At 40.5% G+C, this 25,936-nt stretch overlaps 1 protein-coding gene across 12 annotated transcripts in view; it reads right to left on the bottom strand.

The window, feature by feature from the left end:
* Positions 1-25,936, bottom strand: part of nedd4l (NEDD4 like E3 ubiquitin protein ligase) — a 485,500-nt gene that overhangs the window by 236,057 nt on the left and 223,507 nt on the right. For all 12 annotated transcript variants that reach the window (XM_043677840.1, XM_043678365.1, XM_043677695.1 and 9 more), the window contains 2 exons: positions 21,541-21,579; positions 9,375-9,428 (listed from right to left, as the gene is read on the bottom strand). In XM_043677840.1, coding sequence (XP_043533775.1) covers positions 9,375-9,428; positions 21,541-21,579 — 93 coding nt within the window. The remainder of the gene's footprint in view (positions 1-9,374; positions 9,429-21,540; positions 21,580-25,936) is intronic.

The raw sequence follows: 25,936 nt of genomic DNA, 5'->3' as shown, positions 1-25,936 counted from the left end.
AACACAGAAATTGTCTGTGTCTGTAATGCAAGCACAAATATTTTAGATATCTCTGTTTATGGAGCTTACTCTGCAATAAGTGAATACAGCTTTTATTGCAATTACAAGAGTAGCTATACTGCAAGTGTGCTCAATTGGCTGTAAAACACGTTAATACATCCCTGTGGTCATGAAAGTCATTAAACAAATTACAAGCTGTTTCTTTTACATGCAAGTACAAATAGTGAGCATTAGTAAGATATGCGACAGGATTATTTGAAGGGCAAGACAAATTATATTGATCTACACTTAACTTCCCATAAAAACAAATTCTGTAAAATATATTGCCATGGGTTTCAGAACCAATGATGCAATATTACTCAAGAGCCACTTAAAATTATTACCATTGATACAATAGCTTTGGTTTTGCATAGGTAACCAATTTAATTTTTCAGTCAATTCCTGAAACGTTTGAAGAAAGCTACAGCTGTAATACTTGGTGAACACAAATTAAAATGGGAGTTGGAGTTATTTCACTGGTATCACTGGTGAAAGTTTTCAAACAAAACTGAAAAAAAACTATGGCTCTATAACTAAAGCACTCACACAGAAACCTTTTGCATTCTCATTTAAATCAAGACATCACAATATAATTAAAACTAACTGAACTCTGCCCTAATAAAGCAGAATATTATTATAATAACATGTTAAATGCAATGACTGTAAAGATACATGTGACAATAAAGTGCTATTATAAAAGAAAACTCTCCACACAAGACAAAAGAAAATTCAACAGCAAGGTTCTGACAAAAGATTACTGACCTGAGACTGTGTTGCTCTCTCTATAGGTGCTGCCAGACCAACTAAGTATTTCCAATATTTTCTATTTTTACATCAAAGAAAATGTAAGCCTAAAACTAGCTGTCAAAAGCTCAAACTGATACTATAACACAAGAGGACTGTGGGCGAGAGAGTCAAGAATTTGTATGAGCCAGTTAAGGTTCTCTTTGTATTTTAACCCCAGAAAGACAAATCATTATACAATACATTCAGATTTATAATTTGCACGTTGTAACTTCTCCAGGTTGGTACAAAATCAAACATAATCTTTCACTTTTTATGGGAACATAACAGTCTAATGGTATTTATCACTGGACTGTTAATCCAGAGAGCCAGGAAATCTTCTGGGAACCTGGATTTGATTCTCACCATGGCAGATGGTGGGATGCATATTCAATAAAAATCGGGAATTAAGAGTCTGATGATGACCATTAAACCATTGCCGAGTGTTGAAAAAAACCATCTGGTTCATTAATGTTCTTCAGGGAAGAAGAGTTGCTAATCTTGCCTGGTCTGGACGAAGTGTAACTCCAAACCACAGCAAGGCAGTTGACTTTTAACTGCCCCCTGGGTTGGGCAAAAAATGCTGCCCAGCCAGCAATGCCTTCACCCCATGAATGAATAAAAAATAACTTAGATTCTGTAAATGCACTGCCTTGCATAAAAGCTTTTTTTTAATTCATTCATGGGAACATCAGAAGGATGCACTGAAACATGAAAATAGAAATTGCTCATTCAGCTCATCAAGCCTGCTCCAACATTCAATAATACTTTCCTGACTGACTTACATATCTCTTGATGTCATTGGGTGAAATATATCACTTCATATTTCTAAACATGAAATTTCATCTACAATTTGCCTTACGTCATTGTTACACTCTGTTGATGTCTATCACTATCTTCCTCACAGTTCCCAGTATTTCAAAACTGTGTGCGACCTGCAAATTTTGAAAGTGTATCCTTTACACTCAAATTGAGATTATCAACACATATCTGGAAAAGCAGTGATCCTGGTCCCGATCTTTAGGAACTCCGCCACAGATACTCCTCCACTTTGAAAACACTGTTTCAATCACACTGCACGTTTCACATGTACGCTCATGACATCCAGCTTTACCTTTCCATCGCCTCTCACAGCTCATTCATTGTTGCTCAAATCTCAGACCATTTGTCTGAATACAAGCACGAGTTGAGCAATAATTCCTTCCATTAAAACTTTGGAAAGACTAAGTACATCATTTTCAGTTCTCATTTCAAACTCTTACCTTATCTACCAACTACTTAACTCCTCTCCTTCAGCTTCCGGACAGATTAAACCAGTCAACTCTCACATTTTTTTTTGTGTTACATTTGACCCTGAGATGAGTTATCAATCAAATCACCACATTCCACCTCACTAATGTTCCTCAGGGAAGGTAATCTGTCATCCTCATCTGGTCTGGCCTACATGTGATTCCAGAGCCACAGCATCGTGACTGATTTTCATCTACCTTCTGAAATAGCCTAGCATGCCACTCAGTTGTAGCAATTGCTACAAAATCTGAACAAAGAAATGAAACTGGATGGAACACTTGGCATCAACACAGTCACCAGAAAAGACAACAGCAGAAACAGCCACTTGACCCATAGCCTTGGGTGTTATGACGTACCAAATACTCATCCAGGTACTTTTTTAAAGGATGTGAGCCAACTTGTCTCCACACCCTCCCAGATAGCACATTCCAGACCGTCAACACCCCCCAGCTAAAAACGTTTTCCCTCACATTTCCCCCTTAAACATCCTTGCCCTCACCCTGAATTCAAGTCCCCTTGTGACTCCCTTCAACTAAAGGGAACAGAAACTCCTTATCCACTCTGTCCATGTTCCTCAAACTTAGACACCTCAATCAGATCAGAGCAGAGAAGACGGAGGCGCAATGAAAACAACTCAAGCCTGTCAACGTTCCCTCGGAACTTAAACTTTCCATCCCAGGCAGCATCCTGATGAATCTCCTCTGCACACTTTGAAGGGGAATCACATCTTTCCAATAACGTGATGATCAGAACTGCACACAGTACTCTAGCTGTGGTCTCACCCAAGCACGATCCCATCAGGACTTCCCTAGTTTTGTAATCGATGTCTTGATTGATAAAGGTAAGTGTCTCATATGCCTTTTGTACCACTAACTACGAGCATGTCCTTCCACTTTCACAGATCTGTAGACAAACATGCCCTTTGTTTCACAGAACTTCCTCGTGTCATGATATTCATTGCATTCTCTCGTCAAATTACTCCTTCCAAAGTGTATCCACCCCAATACTTTTTTGGATTGAATTCAATCTGCCACTTACCTACGCATTTGACTACCTCATTTATATCTTCCTGTAGCCCAGGACACACAACCCCACTGTTAACCATCTCACAATCTTTGTATCATCTGCAAACTTACTAATCCAACCCTCTGCACAGTCATCTATGTAATTAATATAAATGACAAATAGTAGGGGACCCAGCGCAGACCCCTGTGGTACGTCACTGGACACAGCCTTCCAGTCACTTAAGCAGACTTCTGACATCGGCCTCTATCTCCTACAACTGAGCCAATTTTGAATCCACTTTATCAAACTATCTTGTATCCCATGCATCTTCTTGATAGGATTCCATATGGAACTTTGTCAAAGGTTTTGTTGAAATCCCTCTGCTGCTTTATCCCTCTCTAACACTGTAATCTTTCAGCTCCATAATTATCAGAAACACCAAATCTCTAGTTCTGTCCTCTTGTGCAACCCCAGTTTTAATCGCTTCACAACTGGCAGCCACACCTTAAGTTACCTGGACCCAAAGTTATGGAATGTGTTCCCTCCATCTCTCCACTTCTCTATTTGTTTTGCTATGTTCAATGCTCTCCTTAATAATAAGATTCCAGAATTTTTATAGCTACTGTTATGAGGCTATCGGGCCTGTAAATCACAGCAAATTAAAACATTATTGACCCAGAACATGAACTAACTTTCTCCCGCCCAAATTGCTCCAAGTAACCCGAATTATTTTGTTCTTATTTCAGATTTCCAGCAGGTAAACTATTTCACTTTTGATACGTAATGTAATGTATGATTACCCCTGCAATTCACACAGCACATACAACCATACCACATCACTTGAGCACATTATTATTTCCTGTGGCTGATTATTGATCAATTAATTGCTCTTTGCCCCATTGATGTCTCCAGTAAGGTATGTAGTGTAAACAACCCTTGTGCTTTTGATTGACTTAGAGTATAGGGCTGCCCATTTATTTTGACTGCACATAAATCAGCAACATGCCATTGCTAACCACATAATAAAGTCCCAATCCCTTTTGCTCTCTGCCTTTGCACCTTGCTAACTCAATGTCATCTTCGAGAGATAGCCTGATGAGTTGACAAGCCATTTTTGTTTCCACCCCAATGTCTTATAGTTGGAATATCCCATACTTTGGCATCGCCAATTTTTAATGTTTTCAATTAAAAGACAATTTGTAAGAAAAAGGTATCAATCCTAGGAAGAGCAAACTGTAGTTTAAAAAAGCTCATGTTTCTGATTCCATCATCCTATTGAATATCTTGAGGGCAATGTAACGCACATTCATAACTTGGCTGACAGGTTGATTATTGCCCAGTAAATCCTTCCAACATGTCTATGAAAGAATTGGAGAGTCTCCTGGTGAGCCATGCTATGCACACAAGGCACATCCCTCTCGCTGTACAGCATTTGGCAACCTGTCTGGGTCTAGCTTTGGAAACAGATACGAGCATTTGCTTTGTCTGCCTCATTAATCACTAAATGCAGAAAAGTTTACATTGGTCAATATCATTATATTTGCATATTTATCACTGCCGCACCATACAACCTTCCCGATACTTAATTCAGTACATCTGCTAACTTGGAGAAACAACTCTACTCCTTCATCCAAATCATTAATACCTTTGCTAAAAATCTCAGGTCTCATCACAAATTACTTAAGGCATCAATTGTCGTATCACACCAATCAGAAAATATCGCCTTATCATCTTTTATTCAGCTTTTCTTCTATCCTGGCTTGCTAGCCATTACTTTGTCGTTTCACTACCCCTTTCATCTCTCTCTCTCTCTCTCTCTCTGAGCTCGGTCTCTAGCTAACTGCTCACCTTTCAGCTCCCACATCCCCCACTTCAGTTTCAGCATAAACTTTTTCTCCAAGCTGCTAACATTTCTGATGATGAGTCATTGGACTTGAAGCAATGATTCTGCTTGTTTCCCATCGATGGTGCCCAACTTCCTGAGTTTTGCCAGTAATTTCTGTTTTTGTAGCAGATAAGACAGCAGTTGCAATAGCCAATAAGAAGCAATCCAGAGTAAGAACTATTAACTAGGAAAAGCCAAGTTTAACAGGGTAAGGATAGATCTGGTCCAGAAAAACAAAAATGAACCTCAGATTAGCAGGCAAAAGTGTACCTCAACAATGGTCTGGTTTTAAAGAAAGGATACTTCAAGTACAGTCAAGGTTTATTTTCATGGAGGAAAAGTAGGGTAAGCAGACCCAGAGGTCCCTAGATGATAAAAGTGATGGAAATTAAGATTGAGTGGGGTGCGAAGAGCACTTACGAAAGGTACCCAGTGGATAACATAAATGAAAACTGAACATAAATAGTTCAGGGGGAATTGAAAAGTAAATAACAGAGGCTACCAGTCTCAGATTCTCACAACACATTTCACATCCATCATTACACAAAGATAGGTCAAAAACTAAGATGTACCAAGGATATCAGATAGCTACAACAGAATATAAATAGTTTAAATGAACAGGTAAATAATGGGAAATGGAGCATAATATGGGAAAGTACAAATTTGTCCATTTTTGCAGGAAGAATAAGAGAAGTAATTACTGAATGTGTTAAATCTGCAGAACCCAGATGCAGAAAGTTCTATCACATGAACGGCAAAATGTCTGCATGCAGGTGTAGGGAAGTCAGTGTCTAATAAAGTTGTAGTTGAATTTGTTAATTATTGTGTTTTGATTAAGCAAGTGATAATTTAGCATCTATTTAGTTGTACTAAATTTAGGGTACATACACACCACACGACTGGCCTAGCTTGTAATCATACCTTTTTGAGGATGTGTTCAGCTTCTACTACACTTCACTTCATGTCACAGAATAAGACCTTGTAGTCTTTCCAGGTTGAATGAGCAAGCCCACATGAATTTTTGCCTGGTCTTTTCACACTAGTTGTCACAGTACATTAATACTTTATACATACACTATGATTTTAAGTATGAGTGACTTCACAATTTTCTGCATTCGTTTTAAATTGTTTAGTTTTAGGGTCATGCGCAACTTTACTACTGAAACACATATTCAGAAAAAAATAGGCAACTTCCAAGGGCAAACATCCACTAGTAAAAACAAACTGCCTTCTAAAAATAAAGTTATCAATAAGGTGTTTGACCTAAAGAGAAATTCTGACTAATTGAGAAAATTAAGCAATAAGTGCAGAGTATCAATCATAAAACATGGCAACATCCTCCTATCTTGAACTAATATGTAAAGAAGATATTAGTGTGAAGTTATAAAAGTTATAGAAACATTAAAGAGCATAGTTTCATGAATAACTATCATCTTAGGAAAGTAATCGGGAGACAGTAGATTGTGGGTGAGGTTCTTGTGGCTTCGTGTTTCATGTCCCTATCACACAGTTCAAGTCTCACCTGCTCTCAAGGCAGGTAATACCTTCTCTCACCAGGTTAATTGAAAAAAAAACTAAAAAGCATAATTGGGGATTGTTTGGTGCAATCATAGTGTTTCTATTTCTGGGTTAGAAGGTCTGTGTTATAAAGACCATCTTTTAAACAGAAGCTACTAAGGCGGAGAGGGGTTGGAGAAGGATATTGTGGCACAATCGCAGAGTCCTTGTCTTTCAGCCAGAAAGCTTTGGTTCAAATTCTGTCTGCTCCAGAAGGTATGTAATAATATCTGAACAGGTAGATTAGAAAGTACTAATTAAAAATGTTAAAAAATCTATTTTTCTTTCAATAAAAATACCTATTAAAAATAAAGAAAGTATTAATCACTGGTAAGGCCTGGTTCTCAGTGGTTTGTTTCATAAAAAGGAAGATGGACGACAGAAGAACTTCAATCAACAGAAATGACCAAGAGCACTGTGTCCAGTTAACACCTGTCACAAACTCATATCCCAATTCGGATAACCTGCAATCTACCACTTTAAGTATCAATTCCTTTGTATATATTTTGATAAATTTAAATTCTGCAAAACTTGTGAAAACGTACTGAGGTGGGTTTTATAATTAATCAGGACTAGTAAACAATTGGATTGACTCTCGCAACTCAGTTGATCCATGCTGTACATCTCTATGACTCTAATTATAGTAAACAGTAAAGATTTGCACTGGTACAACAAGTAATTGAGAAAGCTAACAAACTTACTATTGGGAAATATGTTAAACAATATTATCAGTTGCTGCAAGAGGAATTGAACACCACAGGAGGGAGGTTATGCTTCAATAATACAGGGGTTTAGGGGAGACTGAAGCTACAGAACTATGATCAATAACAGTCACTTTATTTAAGGATGCATTTACATTGTAGGCAGTGCAGTGAAGGTTTCCTAGATTAATAGCTGTAATGAGTAGAATATTTTATAAGGAAAGGTTAGACAAGCTAATCCTGCAATCTGTTGGAGTTTAGAAGAGTAAGAGGCAATTTGAATGAAACAAATTCTTCAGAGATCTTGACAGGTGGACATGAAAAAGATGTATACTACTGAAAACCTAGAACCAGGAGTCATCATTTATAAATAAGCAGTTGTTCATTAAGATAAGATTAGGTGTTTTATTTTCTCTCGGACTCTTGAGTTTTTGAATCTCTCACAACATGCAATGAAAGCAAAACTTTGAATACGTTTTAGCCAGACATAGAAAGATTCCTACTTAGCAAAGGAGTAAAAAATGACAGATAATTGTTAGGAATGTGGAGGATTCAGATCAGTCACACTCTTACTGAGTGTTGGGGCAGGCTCAGGGTTTTGTTTTGTAGTGGGGGAGCAAACGGCCCACTCACGCTCCTAAAGGACAGGTTCCAATGTTCGCATGGTACCCATATGATTCAAATGCTGTAAGTCACATACTAATAGCTCTAAGGGAGCTTCACATATACACATTTACTGATATCCACAGAATTCTGCCAGTAAGGTAGTATTAAAGTATTTGAGTATTAAAGAACCCTTTCCCAAAATATGACTCAGGTCAGTGTAATACATAATAGTTAGAGTGACACTTTATTCTGGGTACAACACATGCTGCATGACATAAAATACCAGTCAATTTGAAACAATGTGAAATCACTGTTATTCTTTATTAAAAAATATTCCTCACTTATCCTGAGCTTAAATTAGCCAAATGGTTAGAGGTTGTGAGCAATTGATTCTTTTAATTTTCCCAAAAGAAAAATCACACTATTTCAACATCAGCATCCAATGTGACTTAAATCCCTTAAGAGCCAGTCTTGTCAGTCATTTCTTAAAGTATAGAACTAGCTATTAATTAAACAATCAGCATTGGTGGTGGGTTTGATTAATTTGAGCAATGTTAATGCTGGACAAATTAGTGATACTGAATGGTTGTTTAAAATACATTTTATGTACATCACATTAATAAGAAACAAAGTTGATTTTCAATTTGAAATGAAGGAAGAGAGATTTTGTTGATTCTATTTTTATTCTTCACTGCTGGGACAGAGTTGACAGGACAACAGTAGTGTTGCACTTTGTGATAAAGAAAAACACTTGGCTCTAAAATCTCAGCTACAGCACAGCTTTCAAACTGCCCTGGGATGAAGGGTTCACATATCTAGGATAGCAATTCTTGTCCAGCATAAACCAAAATCAAAGCTAAATAATTTTAACTCCAAGACTAAAGGTCATCCTGTACAAGTCTATTCCCGTGATAATGTTTTGCAACGGAATAAATACCAATATAAAATTGGCAAAACAAATTACAGTTTAATTCCAAATGACCCAAAAGACTTTCTTTCATTAAAAAAAGCACTGATTGAGCCACACTTAATGTGTTTCTACGTAGTCAATGACACAAACTAATACAAGACTAAGTGATCATACGCACACAAAACAGAACTGGCATGACACTTGTGTTTCAAATGTGTACAGAACTTCCAACACAAACTTACCTGGCACACTAGTGCAACTTAATTAATGGATTCTGTGGCAAATAACTTATTAGAAAACAGTGCTCCTTCAAAGTCACACCAAATCACTCTTTTGACAATCTAACTACCAGTGTGCTGCAGTTTATTTTCCAACAGCTTTATTTTCCATCATAGATCGATGTATAGGCATCATTATCATTGGATGTTATTCTAATATAAACAGTGCAATATTTATGACCAAACAAAGAACAGAGTAAAGCACAAACATGTCGGGGAATTGGCAATGAAAACAAGTGGCAAGGTATTTTCAGATAAATTAATTATTCTTTCCAAATCAATTAACAATAGAAGCAGTAAATTTATTCACTTGTACTCACCAGTCGGTTTTCATCAAACACTTCAAACAGTAGCCTATGATTCTGGGGATTGACCTGCAATTTAAGTGATTTATATGAGAGCTGGACTCAATTAAACACTTAGCAACCACTCCATCCTGCTGTTTGGGGAACAGACAAATTCAAACATTGACACTTCTAGAAGAGTAGATATTGATTTGCATTGGTATGTATTGGTGAATGTTTGTTTTCAAAATTCATGACTAAGAATATTTACCCTTTTTGGCTCCTCACGAGAACATTCTTCAATATAGTACCATTGAGTTAGCTTTCTCTCCATCATAAGTACATTGATAACGGTACCAGTCACAGTGACCAGGATTTTGCAGTGGGTGGCAAAACTGTGTTAATTCATGCCCTCAAAGGAGGCTGTCTATATACAATCCCCTGAGATCTAGCCAGCTCTAAGGCACAAACTTCAACTTTTCCAACGTCCATTTTGTTTTGGTGGCAACCATGAGGATCACTGGTGTGGAACAACAATAAGGTCACTGAATAGACTAAATAACCAATCATGTTGAAGAATTTCCACAGGCAGAAAACCAAGAAGTAACTAATGGGTTTATTTTACAGAAGGTCAAGTTAAGAGTCTGTTATGCAAATGGAATCAAAAGCGAATTATCATTAGCGAACTTGAAGAAAATGAGATTTTAAAAATTAGGGCAAAGGAAGTTGGGTTTACTGGTAATTATAACTTAATATCCTAATAAAAGATATTTGAAAAGTGGGATACAACTTTATACAGCATGAGAACAGGGGCACTGATGGATTGGACCATTGTTGGCACGGAGGTGCTGCAAAATGGTTAGCCGTCAACCTTAGTTCTCAGAGCAGGGAAGGAGACCCAATTTGGTCAGGATGTTGCAATGGGGGAATGCAAAAGGGATTGCAAATCTTCATAACGTCTTCTCTTTCCATGAAAGAGGTACAATACACAGACACACACATTCTTTTTGCCTAAGCATTTATATATGTAGCTTCTAACACGCTCAGTCTGTTTTATTCCTTCCAAGCCTGCTGAATGCTAGATGAAAATGTTGGATTTCTTGTTTCCTTTTAACAATTTTGAAGTTCTGTACTAACCAGCAATTATTTATTAAAAATCCTAGTAACATACCATTCAATATGGAAAAAAGTTGCAAATAAACTTTACAACAAGAATTTTTAAAAAGTGAACGGTCTCAGCACATCACTCAATTCTAATTTATTTTCATCTGAAAGAACATAAGCAGCTCACCGTGTCGAGCAGTCAGGAAGAAGTGACAGTGAGCTCTGAATTTCCGCATTTAACGGCACATATTCTGATGCCAGAACATACTGCCAGTAACACATAATAATGATAGCAAATGACAGCAGTATCACCATCACTGTGCAGATGCAAAATACAGGCTAATCTATTGATTCAGTAGTTAACAGTAAGAACATTAGCTTATACTAGTGCTCTCATTCTTCATGCTCTGAGAAACAATCTCCTCCCAAAATAATCTGCCTTCCTCAGATGTTGTTGGACCCAAGGGAAAGTTGAGGAATTAAGAAAATTGTAATAAAGGAAGCCTGTGGTGAAGTCTTAATGAAATCAAGTTTTCAGGGTTTTCCATTTGATTTTCATCACAGCCAAATGGCAGGGATCAGAATCTATGTTCAGCTGCCAAAGAGTCAGAAAACCTCCTTCTCCTCAGCTTGTGTAAGCATTACTAGTGAGAGAAACCTGAGAGGATCATCACCACTACATCATGGTTACTAGGCACATTTCATCGATATTATTACAAACCACTTAGTCCATCCACAGAGGGCGAAGTGTATTTTGCATCTTGATTCTCCTTCAAGAATCTGCAGATGTGCTCATTTCCACCAGTATTTTTGGCCTGCACTTCAAGACAGTCTGCTTCTTCTTACTCAATTCCCTGATATTCTCATCTCCTCTCAGCTGAGCTTCAAACCAGGGCAAGAGTTGCACAGTCGATAGAAGGACCCTGGGAGTGTTATAGAACAGAGAGTGCAGGTACACAGTTCCTTGAAAGTGAAGTCACAGGTAGAAAGGGTGCTGAAGAAGGCTGTCAGCATGCTTACTTTCAGTGAGAACACTGAGTGTAGGTCTTGGGGCATCTTGTTACAGCTGTGCAAGATGTTGGTGAGGCCACATCTGAAGTACTGCATGCAGTTCTGAATATCCCCTCTATAGTAGGATAGCATTAGGCTAGAAAGAGTGCAAAAAATATTTACTAGGATGCTACCTGGACTGGGAGGTTTGAGTTGTGTTGTGATGCTGATTTACAGATAAAAATCAGCCAGGACACAAGGCTGCTTGTTAAAATGGTGCCATGGACTCTTTCTACTTCATCTGTAAAGGTGAAGAAAGATCAGACAGAGAAAGGAGCCAGTCTAGAGAGGAACCTGGATGCATGGATAAGAATTTGATAATACCATATTTTTCTGAATACTTATAAAGTGTAATGAAACATCTAAGGCACTTCACAGCAACATTATAAAGCCAAGTACAACACTGATCCTGGGGAAAGTTTCACTGGCCACAACAAGGGGGCTAACAACAAGGGAGCCAGGTCAGATCAGCTCCTCAGTCAAATCCTGGCATTGGGGCATTCAACCTATGGCAGGACCATCTTTAAACAGGCATCCTATCACAAGGAGGACAAGACAAATTTCAATATTTAAATGGCTCACTAATGGCCACTTTATGAGAAGATTGATATATTGACAACTGGAAATAAAACAGGCTAAATACAGATGCCTTCACAGCTCTAGCTGTGGTGAAGAGGGGGCAGTGCAAGTTGGGAGAGAATCAAAACAGGGAGCCATTGGGCAGGGATGGCAGACCCCTTGGTCCTAGCAATTATGTCAAAGGATATTCCCCCTCTTTGCTCCCCTTTTTAAAAAGGTTTAATCAGCCTACCTCATCCAAGGGCCCTGCATGCCTTAGTAGTGATCATGTCTCCTTAGTGGTGATCATGTCTCCTTAGTGGTGATGGTGCTGAGGTGCCACAGGTAAAATTGACTTGGAAGTCCTGTCACATTCTCCAACGCTTTTGAAAACCAGATTTAAGCCTGACACTGGGTGCTCAAACTCCAAGGTAAAGCTCTACCCACTAGGTCAGGTAACCAAAAGCATGGGCAAACAGCTTAGGTTTGAAGGCATTAATTCAGGAGAGCAGGCAAGAAAGGGGCGAGAGATGTCAGGAGCACATTCCAGAGCTTAGAACCCCAGAAAACTGAAGTCACAGCCAACGGTGCTGCAGCAACTAAAACTGGATATGCACAAGCAGCAGAATCAGACAAGCACAGATATCTCATGCATGAAGAAGATTACAGAAACAAGGAGACATGAAAATACAGAAGGAAAACAAGAACAAGAATGTTAAAATCAGTTAAAAAAAAAGTTGTGGGAGCCAGTTTGACAAGGTAAGGTAACGAGTTTATTTCCTAATCCTTTTTTAATAGTAGTCTCTTCATGAGTTAGAATAGTGGGAATGGAGTTTAGGGCAGTTGAATGTTCCTCCTGCAGAATGTGGGAAGTAAGGGTCACCACTAGTGTCCCTGCTGACTACATCTGTGGGAAGTGCACCTCCTCGAAAACCGTATTAGGGAACTAGAGCTGGGGTTGGATGAACTTCGGATCATTCGGGAGGCAAAGGGGGTTATTGACAGGACTTACAGAGAGGTAGTCACTCCCAAGATAAAAGAAAACGACAGATGGGTGACAGTTAGGGGACAGAAAGGGAACTGGCAGGCAGTGCAGGGATCTCCTGTGGCCATTCCCCTCAACAATAAGTATACCGTTTTGGATACTGTTGAGGGGGATGACTTACCAGGGAAAGCAGTGGGGCACCTGCTGCTTAGAAGGGAAGGGGAAAGAGGAGCAGAACAGTAGTCATTGGGGACTCGATAGTTAGGGGGACAGATAGGAGGTTCTGTGGGGACGAGAGAGACTCACGGTTGATATGTTGCCTCCCGGATGCCAGGGTCCATGATGTCTCTGATCGTGTTTTTGGGATCCTTCGGAGGGAGGGAGAGCAGCCCCAAGTCGTGGTTCACATTAGCAACAACGACATAGTCGGAAGAGAGATGGGGACTTGGGGCAGAAATTCAGGGAGCTAGGATGGAAGCTTAGAGCTAGGACAAACAGAGTTGTTTTCTCTGGTTTGCTGCCCGTGCCATGTGCTAGTGAGGTGAGGAATAGGGAGAGAAAGGAGTTGAACATGTGGCTACAGGGATGGTGCACGAGGGAGGGTTTCAGGTTTTTGAATAATTGGGGCTCTTTCTGGGGTAGGTGGGACCTCTACAAGCAGGATGGTCTTCATCTAAACTAGAGGGGTACCAATATCCTGGGTGGGAAATTCGCTAAAGCTATTAAGGTGGATTTAAACTAATGCAGCAGGGGGGTGGGAACCAAAATTGTAGGACAGATACAGAAGAGGATGAGAGTAGGGAGTTCCAAAATCAAGTATCTGACACTGGCAAGCGAGAACCTGGTTTGAAGTGTGTGTACTTCAACGTGAGGAGCATCCGAAACAAAGTGGGTGAGCTGGCAGCATGGGTTTGTACCTGGGACTTCGATGTTGTGGCCATGACAAAGACATGCTTAGAGCAGGGACAGGAATGGCTGTTGCAGGTTCCGGGATTCAGATGTTTTAGTAAGAACAGAGAAGATGGTAAAACAGGGGGAGGTGTGGCATTGTTGATCAGGGACAACATTACAGTTGTAGAAAGAATGTTTGGGGACTCATTAACTGAGGTAGTATGGGCTGAGGATTGAAACAGGAAAGGAGAAGTCACCATGCTGGGAGTTTTCTATAGGCCTCCAAATAGTCCCAGAGATGTAGAGAAAGAATAGCAAAGATGATTCTCGGTAGGAGTGAGAGAGACAGGGTAGTTGTCATGGGGGACTTCAACTATCCAAATATTGACTGGGATCACGACAATACGAGTACTATAGATGGGTCAGTTTTTGTCCAGTGTGTGCAGGAGGGCTCCCTGACACAGTATGTAGACAGGCCAACAACGGGCGAAGCCACATTAGATTTGGTACTGGGTAATGAGCCCGGCCAGGTGTTAGATTTGGAAGTAGGTGAGCACTTTGGAGACAGCGATCACAATTCTGTCAGGTTCACTTTAGTGATGGAAAGGGATAGGTGTACTCCACCGAGCAAGAGTTATAGCTGGGGGAAGGGAAATTACGATACAGTTAGGAAAGATTTAGGAAGCGTAGAATGGGGAAGGAAACTGCAGGGGATGAGCACATTAAAAATGTGGAGCTTATTCAAGGAAAAGCTCCTGTGTCTCCTAGATAAGTATGTATCTGTCAGGCAGGCAGGAAGATATAGAACGCGTGAGCCGTGATTTACTAAGGAAGTGGAATCCCTGGTCAAGAAGAAGAAGGCAGCTTATGTTAGGACAAAATGTGAAAACTCAGTTAGGGTGCTTGAGGGTTACAGAAAGTCAGGAAAGACTGAAAAAGAAAGCTCAGAAAAGCCAGGAGGAGACATGAGAAGTTGTTGGCGGATAAGATCTGGGTTAACCCTAAGGCTTTCCATAGTTATGTCAGGAATAAAAGAATGACAAGTTAAATTAGGGCCAATCAAGGATAATAGTGGGAAGTTGTGTGTGGGAGTCGGAGGAGATAGGGGAAGCACTAAATAAATATTTTTCGACAGTGTTCACTATAGAAAATGAAAATGTTGGCGAGGAAGATACAGAGATACTTGCATCTAGACTAGAAGAGATTGAGGTTCACAAGAAATACTGCAGACTGTGAAAATAGACAAGTCCCCTGGGCCGGATGGGATCTATCCTAGGATCCTCTGGGAAGTAAGGGAAGAGATTGCCGAGCCTTTGGCATTGATCTTCAAATCAACATTGTCTACAGGAATAGTGCCTGAGGACTGGAGGATAGCAAATGTGGTTCCCTTGTTCAAAAGGGTAGAAGTGACAACCCTGGTAATTACAGACCAGTGAGTCTCACCTCAGTTGTTGGTAAAGTGTTGGAAAAGGTTATAAGAGATAGGATTTATAACCATCTAGAAAATAATAATCTGATCAGGGACAGTCAGCACAGTTCTGTGAAGGGTAGGTCATGCCTAACGAATCTTATTGACTTTTTTGACAAAGTGACCAAACAGGTAGATGAGAGTAAACCGGTTGATGTGGTGTACATGGATTTTAGCAAGGCGTTCGATAAGGTTCCCCACAGTAGGCTATTATACAAAATGCGGAGGAATGGCATTATGGGAGACATAGCAGTTTGGATCAATAATTGGCTTGCTGAAAGAAAACAGAGGGTTGTAGTTGATGGAACATGTTCACCTTGGTGTCCAGTTACTAGCAGCGTATCGCAAGGGTCGGTGTTGGGTCCACTGCTGTTTGTCACTTTTATAAATGATCTGGATGAGGGCTTAGAAGGGTGGGATAGTAAATTTGTGGACGACACTAAGGTCGGTGGAATTGTGGATAGTGACGAAGGATGTTGTAGGTTGCAGAGAGACATAGATAGGATGTTGAGCTGGGCTGAGGGGTGGCAAATGGAGTTTAATGCGGACAAGTGTGAGGGGATACACTTTGGATGGAGTAATCAGAATGCAAAGTACTGGGCTAATGGTAAGAATCTTGGGAGTGCAGATGAGCAGACAAATCTCGGTGTCCATGTACACAGATCCCTGAAAGTTGCCACCCAGATTGACAGGGTTGTTAAGAAGACATACAGTGTTTTGGCCTTCATTAATAGAGGAATTGAGTTCCGGAACCAGGAGGTTATGCTGCAGCTGTACAAAGCTCTGGTACGGCCACACTTGGAGTATTGTGTACAGTTCTGGTCATCGCATTATAAGAAAGATGTGGAAGCTTTGGAAAGGGTGCAGAGGAGATTGACTAGGATGCTGCCTGGTATGTCTTATGAGGAAAGGCTGAGGGCCTTGAGGCCTTGGTAGGGCTGTTTGTTCTAGTCTTTGCATTACTGCTTCTGCTATGAATCCTGATAGCAGAGAACCCATGGGTGTGCCGTTGGTTTGTTTGTAGACTATTTTGTTGAAAGTGATGTGGGTGGTGAGGCACAGGTCCACTAGCTTCATGATGTTTTCATTGGTAATGTGCTTGATGGTGGTTGGTGTGTGTGTGATGGTCTCTTCTAAAAGTGTGGTAAGTGTTTCCTTTGCCAGGTCGATGTTGATGGAGGTGAATAGTGCTGTTACATCGAATGAGATCATTGCTTCGTCTTCCTCTATTTTGGTGTTTTTGATGATTTTTAGGAATTCCTGGGTGGAGTGGATGGAGTGCTATGACTCTTCTACTAGGTACTTCTGTTTTGTGTGTAGATCTTTGGCCAATCTATAAGTTGGTGTTCCGGGTAGTGAGACTATGGGTCTGAGGGTGGCTCCTGGTTTACGAATTTTTGGTAGTCCGTAGAATCGTGTCGGGTTTCATTTTCTGGAATTCCGTCTAGTTTAATTACACAATTCCGGACAATTAAACAAGATGGAATTCCAGAAAATGAAACCCGACGGGACCAACACCCCACGATTCTACGGACTATCAAAAATCCTGGACGTCACAGTCGAAAGAAAGGGACAATGGAGAACTACAAACCTGCATATACAGAAAACCGACAAACACTGACCAAATACTGCAGCACAGACAAACTTCGGAAAACAGAGGAGAACCACCTATACAACGTATTCAAGAAAAACGGATACTCAAATAATACAGTGCGCAGATTCTAAAAGAACAAACCACGACAAGCAGACCAAACACAGCCAGAAACCCTAACCACCTTACCATACATCAAAGAAGTTTCAAAAATGACAGCCAGACTACTAAGACCCCTCGGAATCCTAGTAGCACACAAATCCACCAACACTCTCAAACAAAAACTAACAATCTTAAAAGACCCAGTACAACCCATGGACAAAACCAACATCATCTTCAATATTCCATGCAATAACTGCCACAAACACTACATAGGATGAACAGGAAGAAAGTTAGCCACCAGGATACACGAACACCAGCTAGCCACAAAAAGACACGACCCTCTCTCCCTCGTAGCCCTACACACAGATGAAAAAAACCAACATTTCGACTAGAACAACACATCTATCCTGGGACAAGCTAAGCAAAGAAATGCAAGAGAATTCCTAGAGGCCTGGCACTCCAACCACAACGCCATAAACAAACGCATAGATCTAGATGCCATCTATCAACCCCTCAGAAAACGAACAGGAAATGACATCACCACAAACCCCAGGAACCCCATCCAGGAGAAAGATATAAATAGAAAGCAGGAGACAACAGCTTCGCTTCACTTGGAGGTCGCCACTGATGATGTTACCTAGCCAGGTAATGAAACGTCTGGATATCAAATCTACAGCTCAGCGAGCAAACCTACGCCCTAAACCTCAACCTGAGCTACAAACCATCACAAACCTTGCATTCTGAAGGACACTTGGGAAGGCAGAATTTGATCAAAGGTAGTCAGTTTGGATTTGTTAAAGGGAGATGCTATCTGACCAATTTCATTGATTTTTTTTGTTTGAAAGGTGACTAAATATTTTGATGACGTTAATATAGTTTACATGGACTTCTGTAAGACCACATGGAAGGCTGGTCTAAACACTAAACAGCCCATGGGATGCAAGGGAAGTTAGCACATTGGGTCCAAACTTGGCTTGCACACAGGGAGAAAAGGATGATGGGCGAGACATGTTACTGTGATTGGAAGCCTGTGAACAGATGTGTAGGACTGGGATTGGTGCTGGGAATTTAATCCTGAGAAATGTGAGGTGATGCATTTTGGGAGGTCAAATAAGGAAGGATATACACAACGAATAGTAGTTCTCTAATGAGTACTGAAGAACAAAGGAACTTTACTGTAAAGTCTATGAATGTTGAAGCATAGGTCGACAGGGTGGTAAAGAAAGTATACAAGATGCTTGCTTTCATTAGCTAGGGCATAGAATGTAGGAGAAAGAAAATCTTGTTACAACTTAATAGAACTTTGGTTAAATCACAGGTGGAATACTGAGTACAGTTCTGGTCTCCACACTAAAAGGAGGACATGCTTGAACTGGCGAAGGTACAGAAGATATTCACCAGGGTGCTGCCTGAGATGAATGGCTCAGTTTTGAGAAGAGACTGGATAGACTGGATTTTCGTTCCTTGGAACAGAGAAGGTTGGGAGGAAATCTGATTGAGACATACAAAATCATCAGAGACATAGACAAAGTGGAATGTAAGAACCTTTTCCCAATGGCAGATGTATATAAGACCAAAGGGCACAAGTTTAAGGGTGAAGAGGGAATGGTTTACAGGAGATCGGAGAAAGAACATTTTCACACAGACAGTGGTAAAAATATGGAAAGTACTTCTTGAGATGATAACAGAGGCAGGTATTTTCACAACAACTGAGAACGATTTGTGTAAGCACTTTAAATGTCAGGGCATAGTGGGCTATGGATTAAATGCAGGTAAAGTGAATTAGTGCAGTCTGGTCTTTGTTGATTGGCATAGACAAGATGGTCTGACGAGTCTGTTTCTATGCTGTATGACACTGTGACAAATCGTGACAGATTTTCAAGTGTTTGGCAAGAGTTAGTACACAAACAGCAGTGTTTTGGATATCTCAAGCTGACAGAAGGCAGAATATGAGAGAACAGCCAGGAATGCATCGAAATATTCAAGTCTGTGTCATCTGTGAACATCTTGATCATACCTCCTATATTTAAATACAATTCATTCACTTATACCACACACAGTGAGGGCCCCAGAACCTAGCTGTATGGAAACAAACCATTAATCACAGAGGCCATCGAGCATTACCTTCTGCTTCCTGCCTCATTGCCAATTTTGGAACCTCATCAACACTCCTGGTCACCTCACAAAACATTTCATCAAATCTGTCAAACATGACTATCCTTTACCAAATCCAAACTAACTATTATACATTATTCCATGTCCTTCCAAGTGCAGATTTGTTTTGTCCCCTGGAAATTTTTCTCATAAAAACATCTCCCATCACCAAGGTTAAACTGACTGACCTGTAATTTCCTAGTCAATTTGTGTCCTCCCCCTTTTAGTTATGGGACAGCAGTAGCAGATATCTGGACCCTCACTTGTGGCCAGACAGAGCTTGAAAATTACAGCCTCACTTGCCTCCCTAAACAGCCTGAAATACATCTCATCCAGGTCTTCAGATTTTGTCCACTTTGATGAACAAGAAATCCGCTGGTACTTCCTATCTATGTTCATCTCTTTGAATATTTTACAATCCTCCTCCCTGTGTCACACTTGTCCAGTGTGAAAAATGACGGAAAATGTTCATTGAGAGCTGCGCCCATATCTTCCGAGGTCCGCACATGGATTACCTCTATGATCCCTAATGGGCCTCAGTCTTTCCCCAGTTATTGCCCTGCTCTTTATATATTTAAAAAGCCTGTCAAGACTTCTTTTTTATGCACTGTCTTTGTATTTGTAATTTCCTTTTTAAAGATTCCCTGCACATTTTATATTTTTCTTGGGTCTTTGCTACATTGAGCCCTCAATATCTGCCATAAGATTATCTTTTTTGCCTTAAATCTGACCATTATGCCCCTTGATATGCAATGTTTTCTACTGGACCCACCATTTGTCTTTACATGAACATATTTGTCCTATTTACACTGTTTCCTCCTTGAATACATCCCAGTTCACTGATAAAGTTTTATCTGCCAGTAGTTGTTCTTAGTCTACTTGGGCCAAATTGTCTCTTCCCTCAATAAAATTTAGAACTTTTATGCCTGACCGGTCCATGTTCTTTTCCATAACTACCTGAAATCCAACTGAGCTCTGGTTACTATCTCCAAAATGTTTCCCAAAATTCTGACACACCTTCAACCTGCCTAGGGTCATTATTAGTTCTGAAACTGACTCCTGCCTTGTTGGGCTTTCCCAGTACTGACTGAAAAAGGTTTCCTCAGTGCAATTTTAGAATTTTGCTCCCTTTCTTCTTGCACATTAAAGTGGACTTGTCATGGACTTGTTTGCAACACTATCTAGTCATCTGCCTTATATCTTTCTCAATTTTCTTTTCCATGCTTCCTTGTGCCCTCAAGGAGCTCATTTAACAAAGAACCCACCTCCACCTCCTTTGACCTGTTCCTCTCAAGACTGGAGGGTGGTCAGAGATTGGATGGTAATTTACAGGAATAGAAGAGTGTAAGTTTGTTATTTTGAAGAGTGGTACCCAAGATTAGAGAACCATTAACAATATAAATTAATCATGGAGACTGGAACTCAAGTTGGATGGTCACTATCTCAGTTAATACTGGAGTCATTAAAATCCCCTACCATTACTGCCTTATTTCATATATGATTATATATTTGTTCCCGTATCTCACTATCCACCAAGGTGGCCAACAGTCTGACTCAACTTCATACTGTTATCAGAGACTAATGCAATGGGTGGCCACAGATTCAATGTGATCATACTGAAGAAAACAGCTTTCATCTTCCTAACATTTGGATGGGAAAAACTTTTCATCAGTATTTAAAATATTGGAAAAGAGGCTGCGGCAAGTTTGAGCTGTTTTTGTCAGCAAACATGCGGGATCAAGTGCTGGAGGAGGATGGTATGAACAAAGACCACAGAATGGCAGTTTACCTTTGCCAAATCACAAAGGAACACAAAGAAGCATTTCAATAGGGTGCCGAGGGCTGAGGTTTGATTGGAGAGATTCACCTAGAGTTCCATGAAAGATCAACTCCAATTCAGAAAGCAAGAGCAAGGACTCTGAAATGGAAAGGTTGATAAGAGATTGGTGGTAATTTACAGGAATGGAACAGTGCAAGTTTTGAAGAATGGAGAACAAAAATAAATTGAGGGGAGAGTGGCACCATATCCATGATGAGAGAACCATGAACAAAATAGGTTAACCATGGAGAATGAAACTCAGGTTGGATGGGCATCAATCTTGAGGGGAACAGGTCAAGGGAGGTAGAGGTGAGCAACTAGTTGGCAAAAGGAAACATGGAAAAGGAAATACATAAAGATAAAAAGGTAGATGATCAGATAGTTCGAATTGTCTTTGCAAACAAGTCCATGAGCTCATCACATTTGCTCTTGAAGGGGAGAATGGAAGGTAGTGGAGAGAGGTTTAAAAATAGTACTTACCCGAAAAAGGAATTCTTCATTCCATTTTGGATTTAAAGTCTGTAAAAGATAATTGTACCCATCAGTTTTATTTCTGGATTTGTATAAAGATAACAAACCTCAAAACTTTGGACAATTCTGTACCAACTTTGGCAATTGGGCCTTGTTTTTCGAATAACTACAATAAGACAGAAACCTGTTTAGGCAGTGATTTTCTTGGCTTTTTTTTAAGTTTGTAAAATGAAGTCACTTGATTTGAAAAACCAAAATGTTTGAAAATTGCACAGATAAAATATAGTCTTCAGCATAACAAAATTAGACAAAGAACACACTGAAAGGCATGAATCAATGCAGTCGTCCCTCCATTGGCAGTCTCCAAAAGGCCTGTCAAGATACTTGTGCTGTACTTTATGAGCAGCAATTCCAATAATAACTCATAGTGGCTAGATTCTGTCTTGATGGAGATGGTCATCAATATTTTTGTGGCTCATGTTCTACTTGGTACGTGTTGCCCAATCCTGGATGTTGTTGAGATTTTATTGCACATGGACTGCTTCAATATCTGAGAAGTTGTAAACAGTATTAAACATTGAGCAATTATCAATAAGTATTTCAGCTTCTGACCTTACAATGGAAGAAAAGATATAATGAAGCAGCTGAAGAGGGGTTGGGCTGAGATTATAATGCCAAGGAAGTCCTGCAGCAATGTCCTGGAAATAATCTGACTGACTTCCTGCAACCACACCATCTTCCTTTACATTAGGTATGACAATAACTAAGTGGTGAGCTGTTTCTGATTCACACTTCAGCTTTGCTCTGGTTCCTTGATGCCACATTTGGTCATATGGGGCCATGATGTCTCGAGCAGTCATTCTCACTTCACTTCAAGTGCAGCTCTTAGAATCATCGAGTCATACAATACAGAAACAGACCCTTCAGTCCAATCAGGTTTCCTAAACTGAACCAGCCTCATTTGCCTGCATTTGGTCCATGTCTCTCTAAACCTTTCCTATCCATGTATCCATCCAAATGTCTTTTAAATGTTGTAATTGTACTTGCCTCTACCATTTCCTCTCACAGCTCGTCCCACACACTATCCTCTCTGTGGAAAAGTTGTCGCTCAGGCCCTTTTAAGATCTTTCCCCTCTTACCTTAGATTTATACCCTCAAGTTTTTGACTCCCCTATCCTGGGAAAAATTATTCACCTTATATTTGTCTCTCATAATTTTATAATGGTCACCCTTCCGCTTTCAACACTCCAGGGAAAGAAGTGCCTGTCTATTAAGCATCTCCAGTCTTTGTAACACCCTTGAAAATCTTTTCTGCACCCTTTCCTATAGCAGGGTGATAAGAATTACACACATTACTCTAAAAGTGGCCTCACTAATATCTTGTACAGTCATAACAGGACGTCCTAACTCCTGTACTCAATGCTTTGACCAATGAAGGCAAGCATGCATTTTGGATTAACAACATAATGAGCCAACAAACCTTGGTGAAACCTAAAATTGAGCACTGATGAGTATTTATTCCTTCCCAAGTGCACTGACATTGATACTTTCCATCACTTTGCTGATGATCGAGAATAGACTGAAGAAGGCTACAGAACTGAGGGATTTCGGAGTATTGTCCATGAATCACAAAATGTTTGCATCTAAGTTCAGCAGTAAAGCAAATGGAATTTTGACCATTATTTCAGAGACAATGTATCATAAAAGTAGGGAGGTTTTGTCAAAACTGTACAGGGTATTAGTCAAATAACAGTTGGAATACAGGTAAAGAGTTTTGGGCTTCTTATCAGAGGAACAATATACTGGCATTGAAGGCATTCCAAGAATGGTTCACTTAGCAGATAGCAGGTATGGAAGAACTATCTTACGCACAGAGGTTGAGTAGATTTGGTCCATATTCATTGGAATACAAAGGAGTGAGAATCAACCTTAATGGAACATATAAGATTCTTTGACAGGGTAGATGTCAAAAGGTTGCTCCCCTTGAGGGAGAGTCTAGGATCTGACAGCACAACCTCACATTAAAGGATCACATATTTATGACAGACATGAAGGATTTCTTCCCTCAGAGTAATGAATCTGTGGAATCCTTTACTACAAAGGGCTGATGAGAATGGATCTTAAATTATTATGACCCCAGGCTATTCCACCTCTCCCTATTCCTCAAACCTCCAACCCTGGCATCATCTTTGTAAATCTTTTCTGAACCCTTTCAAGTATTTTCAAGAGTGGGATAGACAGAGTTTTAGTCAGTAAGGGAATCAAGGGTTTTGGGGAAATGGCAGGAAAATGGAGTTGAGGGTTATCAGAAAACCATAATCTCATTGACTGGCAAAGCAGACTTGATGGGCTGAATGGCAGGGCACAGTGGACAACGGGGACCTAGTAGATGTGGTGGACCTATATTTCCAAAAGGTATTTGACAAACTGACGCACAAAAGGCTGTTGCATAAGATCAAGATGCAATGATATTACAGGTAATGTATTAGCATGGATAGAGGATTGGGAGAAAGTGAGGACGGCAGATCAAAGTCAAAAAGTGTGGCGCTGGAAAAGCTCAGCAGGTCAGGCAGTCCATGTTTCGGGCATAAGCCCTTCCTGATGAAGGGCTTATGCCCGAAACATCAACTCTCCTGCTCCTTGGATGCTGCCTGACCTGCTGTGCTTTTCCAGCACCACACTTTTTGACTCAGGAAACAGGATTGGTTAACTAACAGGAACCAAAGAGTGGAAATAAAGGAGTGCTTTTCTGATTGGCAATCGGTGACTAGTGGTATGCCTCAGGGATTAATGTTGGGACTACAATTATTCACAATTTAAATAGATGATTTGGAGTTGGGGACATTTGGTGTGTCTAAGTTTGCGCATGACACTAAGATGAGTGGCACAGCAAAGTGTGCAGAGGACTGTGAAACTATACAGAGAGACTTAGATAATTTAAGTGACTGGGCAAAGGTCTGGCAGATGGAGCACAATATTAGTAAATGTGAAGTCATCTATTTTAGTCGGAATTACAGTAAAAAGGACTATTATTAGAATGGTAGAAAAAATTGCAGCATGCAGCTGTGCAGAGGGACCTGGGTGTCCTTGTGCATTGATAACAGAATGTTGGTCTGCAGGTGCAACATGTAATTAAAAAGGCAAATGGAATTTTGTCTTTCATTGCTAAATGGATTGAGTTTAAAAGCAGGGAGGTTATATTGCAGCTGTAGAGGGTGCTGGTGAGGCCACACCTGGGAGTACAGAGTACAATTTTGGCCTCCTTACTTGAGAAAGGATATACAGGCACTAGAGAGGGTGCAAAGGAGGTTCATTAGGTTGATTCCTGAGTTAAGAGGTTTGGCTTATGACGACAGACTGAGCAGACTGGGATTATATTCATTGGAATATAGAAAAATGGGGGGGGGATCCTGTAGAAACATATAAAATTATGAAGGAAATTGATAAGACAGAAATAGAGAGGATGTTTCCAGTGGCAGGTGAAATTAGGAAAGAGGACATAGTTTCAAAATTAGAGGAGCAGATTTAGGACTGAATTGAGAAGGAACTTCTTCACCCAGAGGGTTGGAATTCACTGCCCAGTGAAGGGATCGAGGCTTCCTCATACACTGTTTTTAAAGCTAAGATAAATACGCATGGAATAGTAAAGGAATTAAGGGTTCTGGTGAGAGGCCGGGCAAGTGGAGCTGAGGCCAGAAAAAGATCAGCCATGACCATACTGAATGGTAGAGCTGACTCGAAGAGCCAGGTGGCCTTCTCCTACTCCTAGCTCTTGTGTTCTTATGCAAGTTTATCATCTTTCCTGTAGTAGGGAGACCAGAATTGAACACAGTATTTCAGAACTGGCATTATCCATGTCCTGTACAGCTGCAGCATGACCTCCCAACTCATATTTAATGCACTGACCAATAAAGGCAAGCGTACCGATTGCCTCCTTCACTATCCTGGATCAGTGGTGCTGGAAGAGCACAGCAATTCAGGCAGCATCCGACGAGCAGCAAAATCGACGTTTCGGACAAAAGCCCTTCATCAGGAATAAAGGCAGAGAGTCTGAAGCGTGGAGAGATAAGCTAGAGGAGAAAGTAGCATAGAGTACAATAGGTGAGTGGGGGAGGAGATGAAGGTGATAGGTCAGGGAGGAGGAGGGTGGAGTGGATAGGTGGAAAAGGAGCTAGGCAGGTCGGACAAGTGCGGACAAGTCAAGGGGACAGTTTGAAACTAGGATGAGGTGGGGGAAGGGGAAATGAGGAAGCTGTTGAAGTCCACATTGATGCCCTGGGGTTGAAGTGTTCCGAGACGGAAGATGAGGCGTTCTTCCTCCAGGCGTCTGGTGGTGAGGGAGCGGCAGTGAAGGAGGCCCAGGGCCTCCATGTCCTCGGCAGAGTGGGAGGGGGAGTTGAAATGT

Source organism: Chiloscyllium plagiosum, chromosome 1 (assembly GCF_004010195.1).
Source record: "Chiloscyllium plagiosum isolate BGI_BamShark_2017 chromosome 1, ASM401019v2, whole genome shotgun sequence".
Taxonomy (NCBI): domain Eukaryota; kingdom Metazoa; phylum Chordata; class Chondrichthyes; order Orectolobiformes; family Hemiscylliidae; genus Chiloscyllium; species Chiloscyllium plagiosum.
Note: the sequence above shows the minus strand (reverse complement) of the source record. Positions and strands in the feature narration are given on the sequence as shown.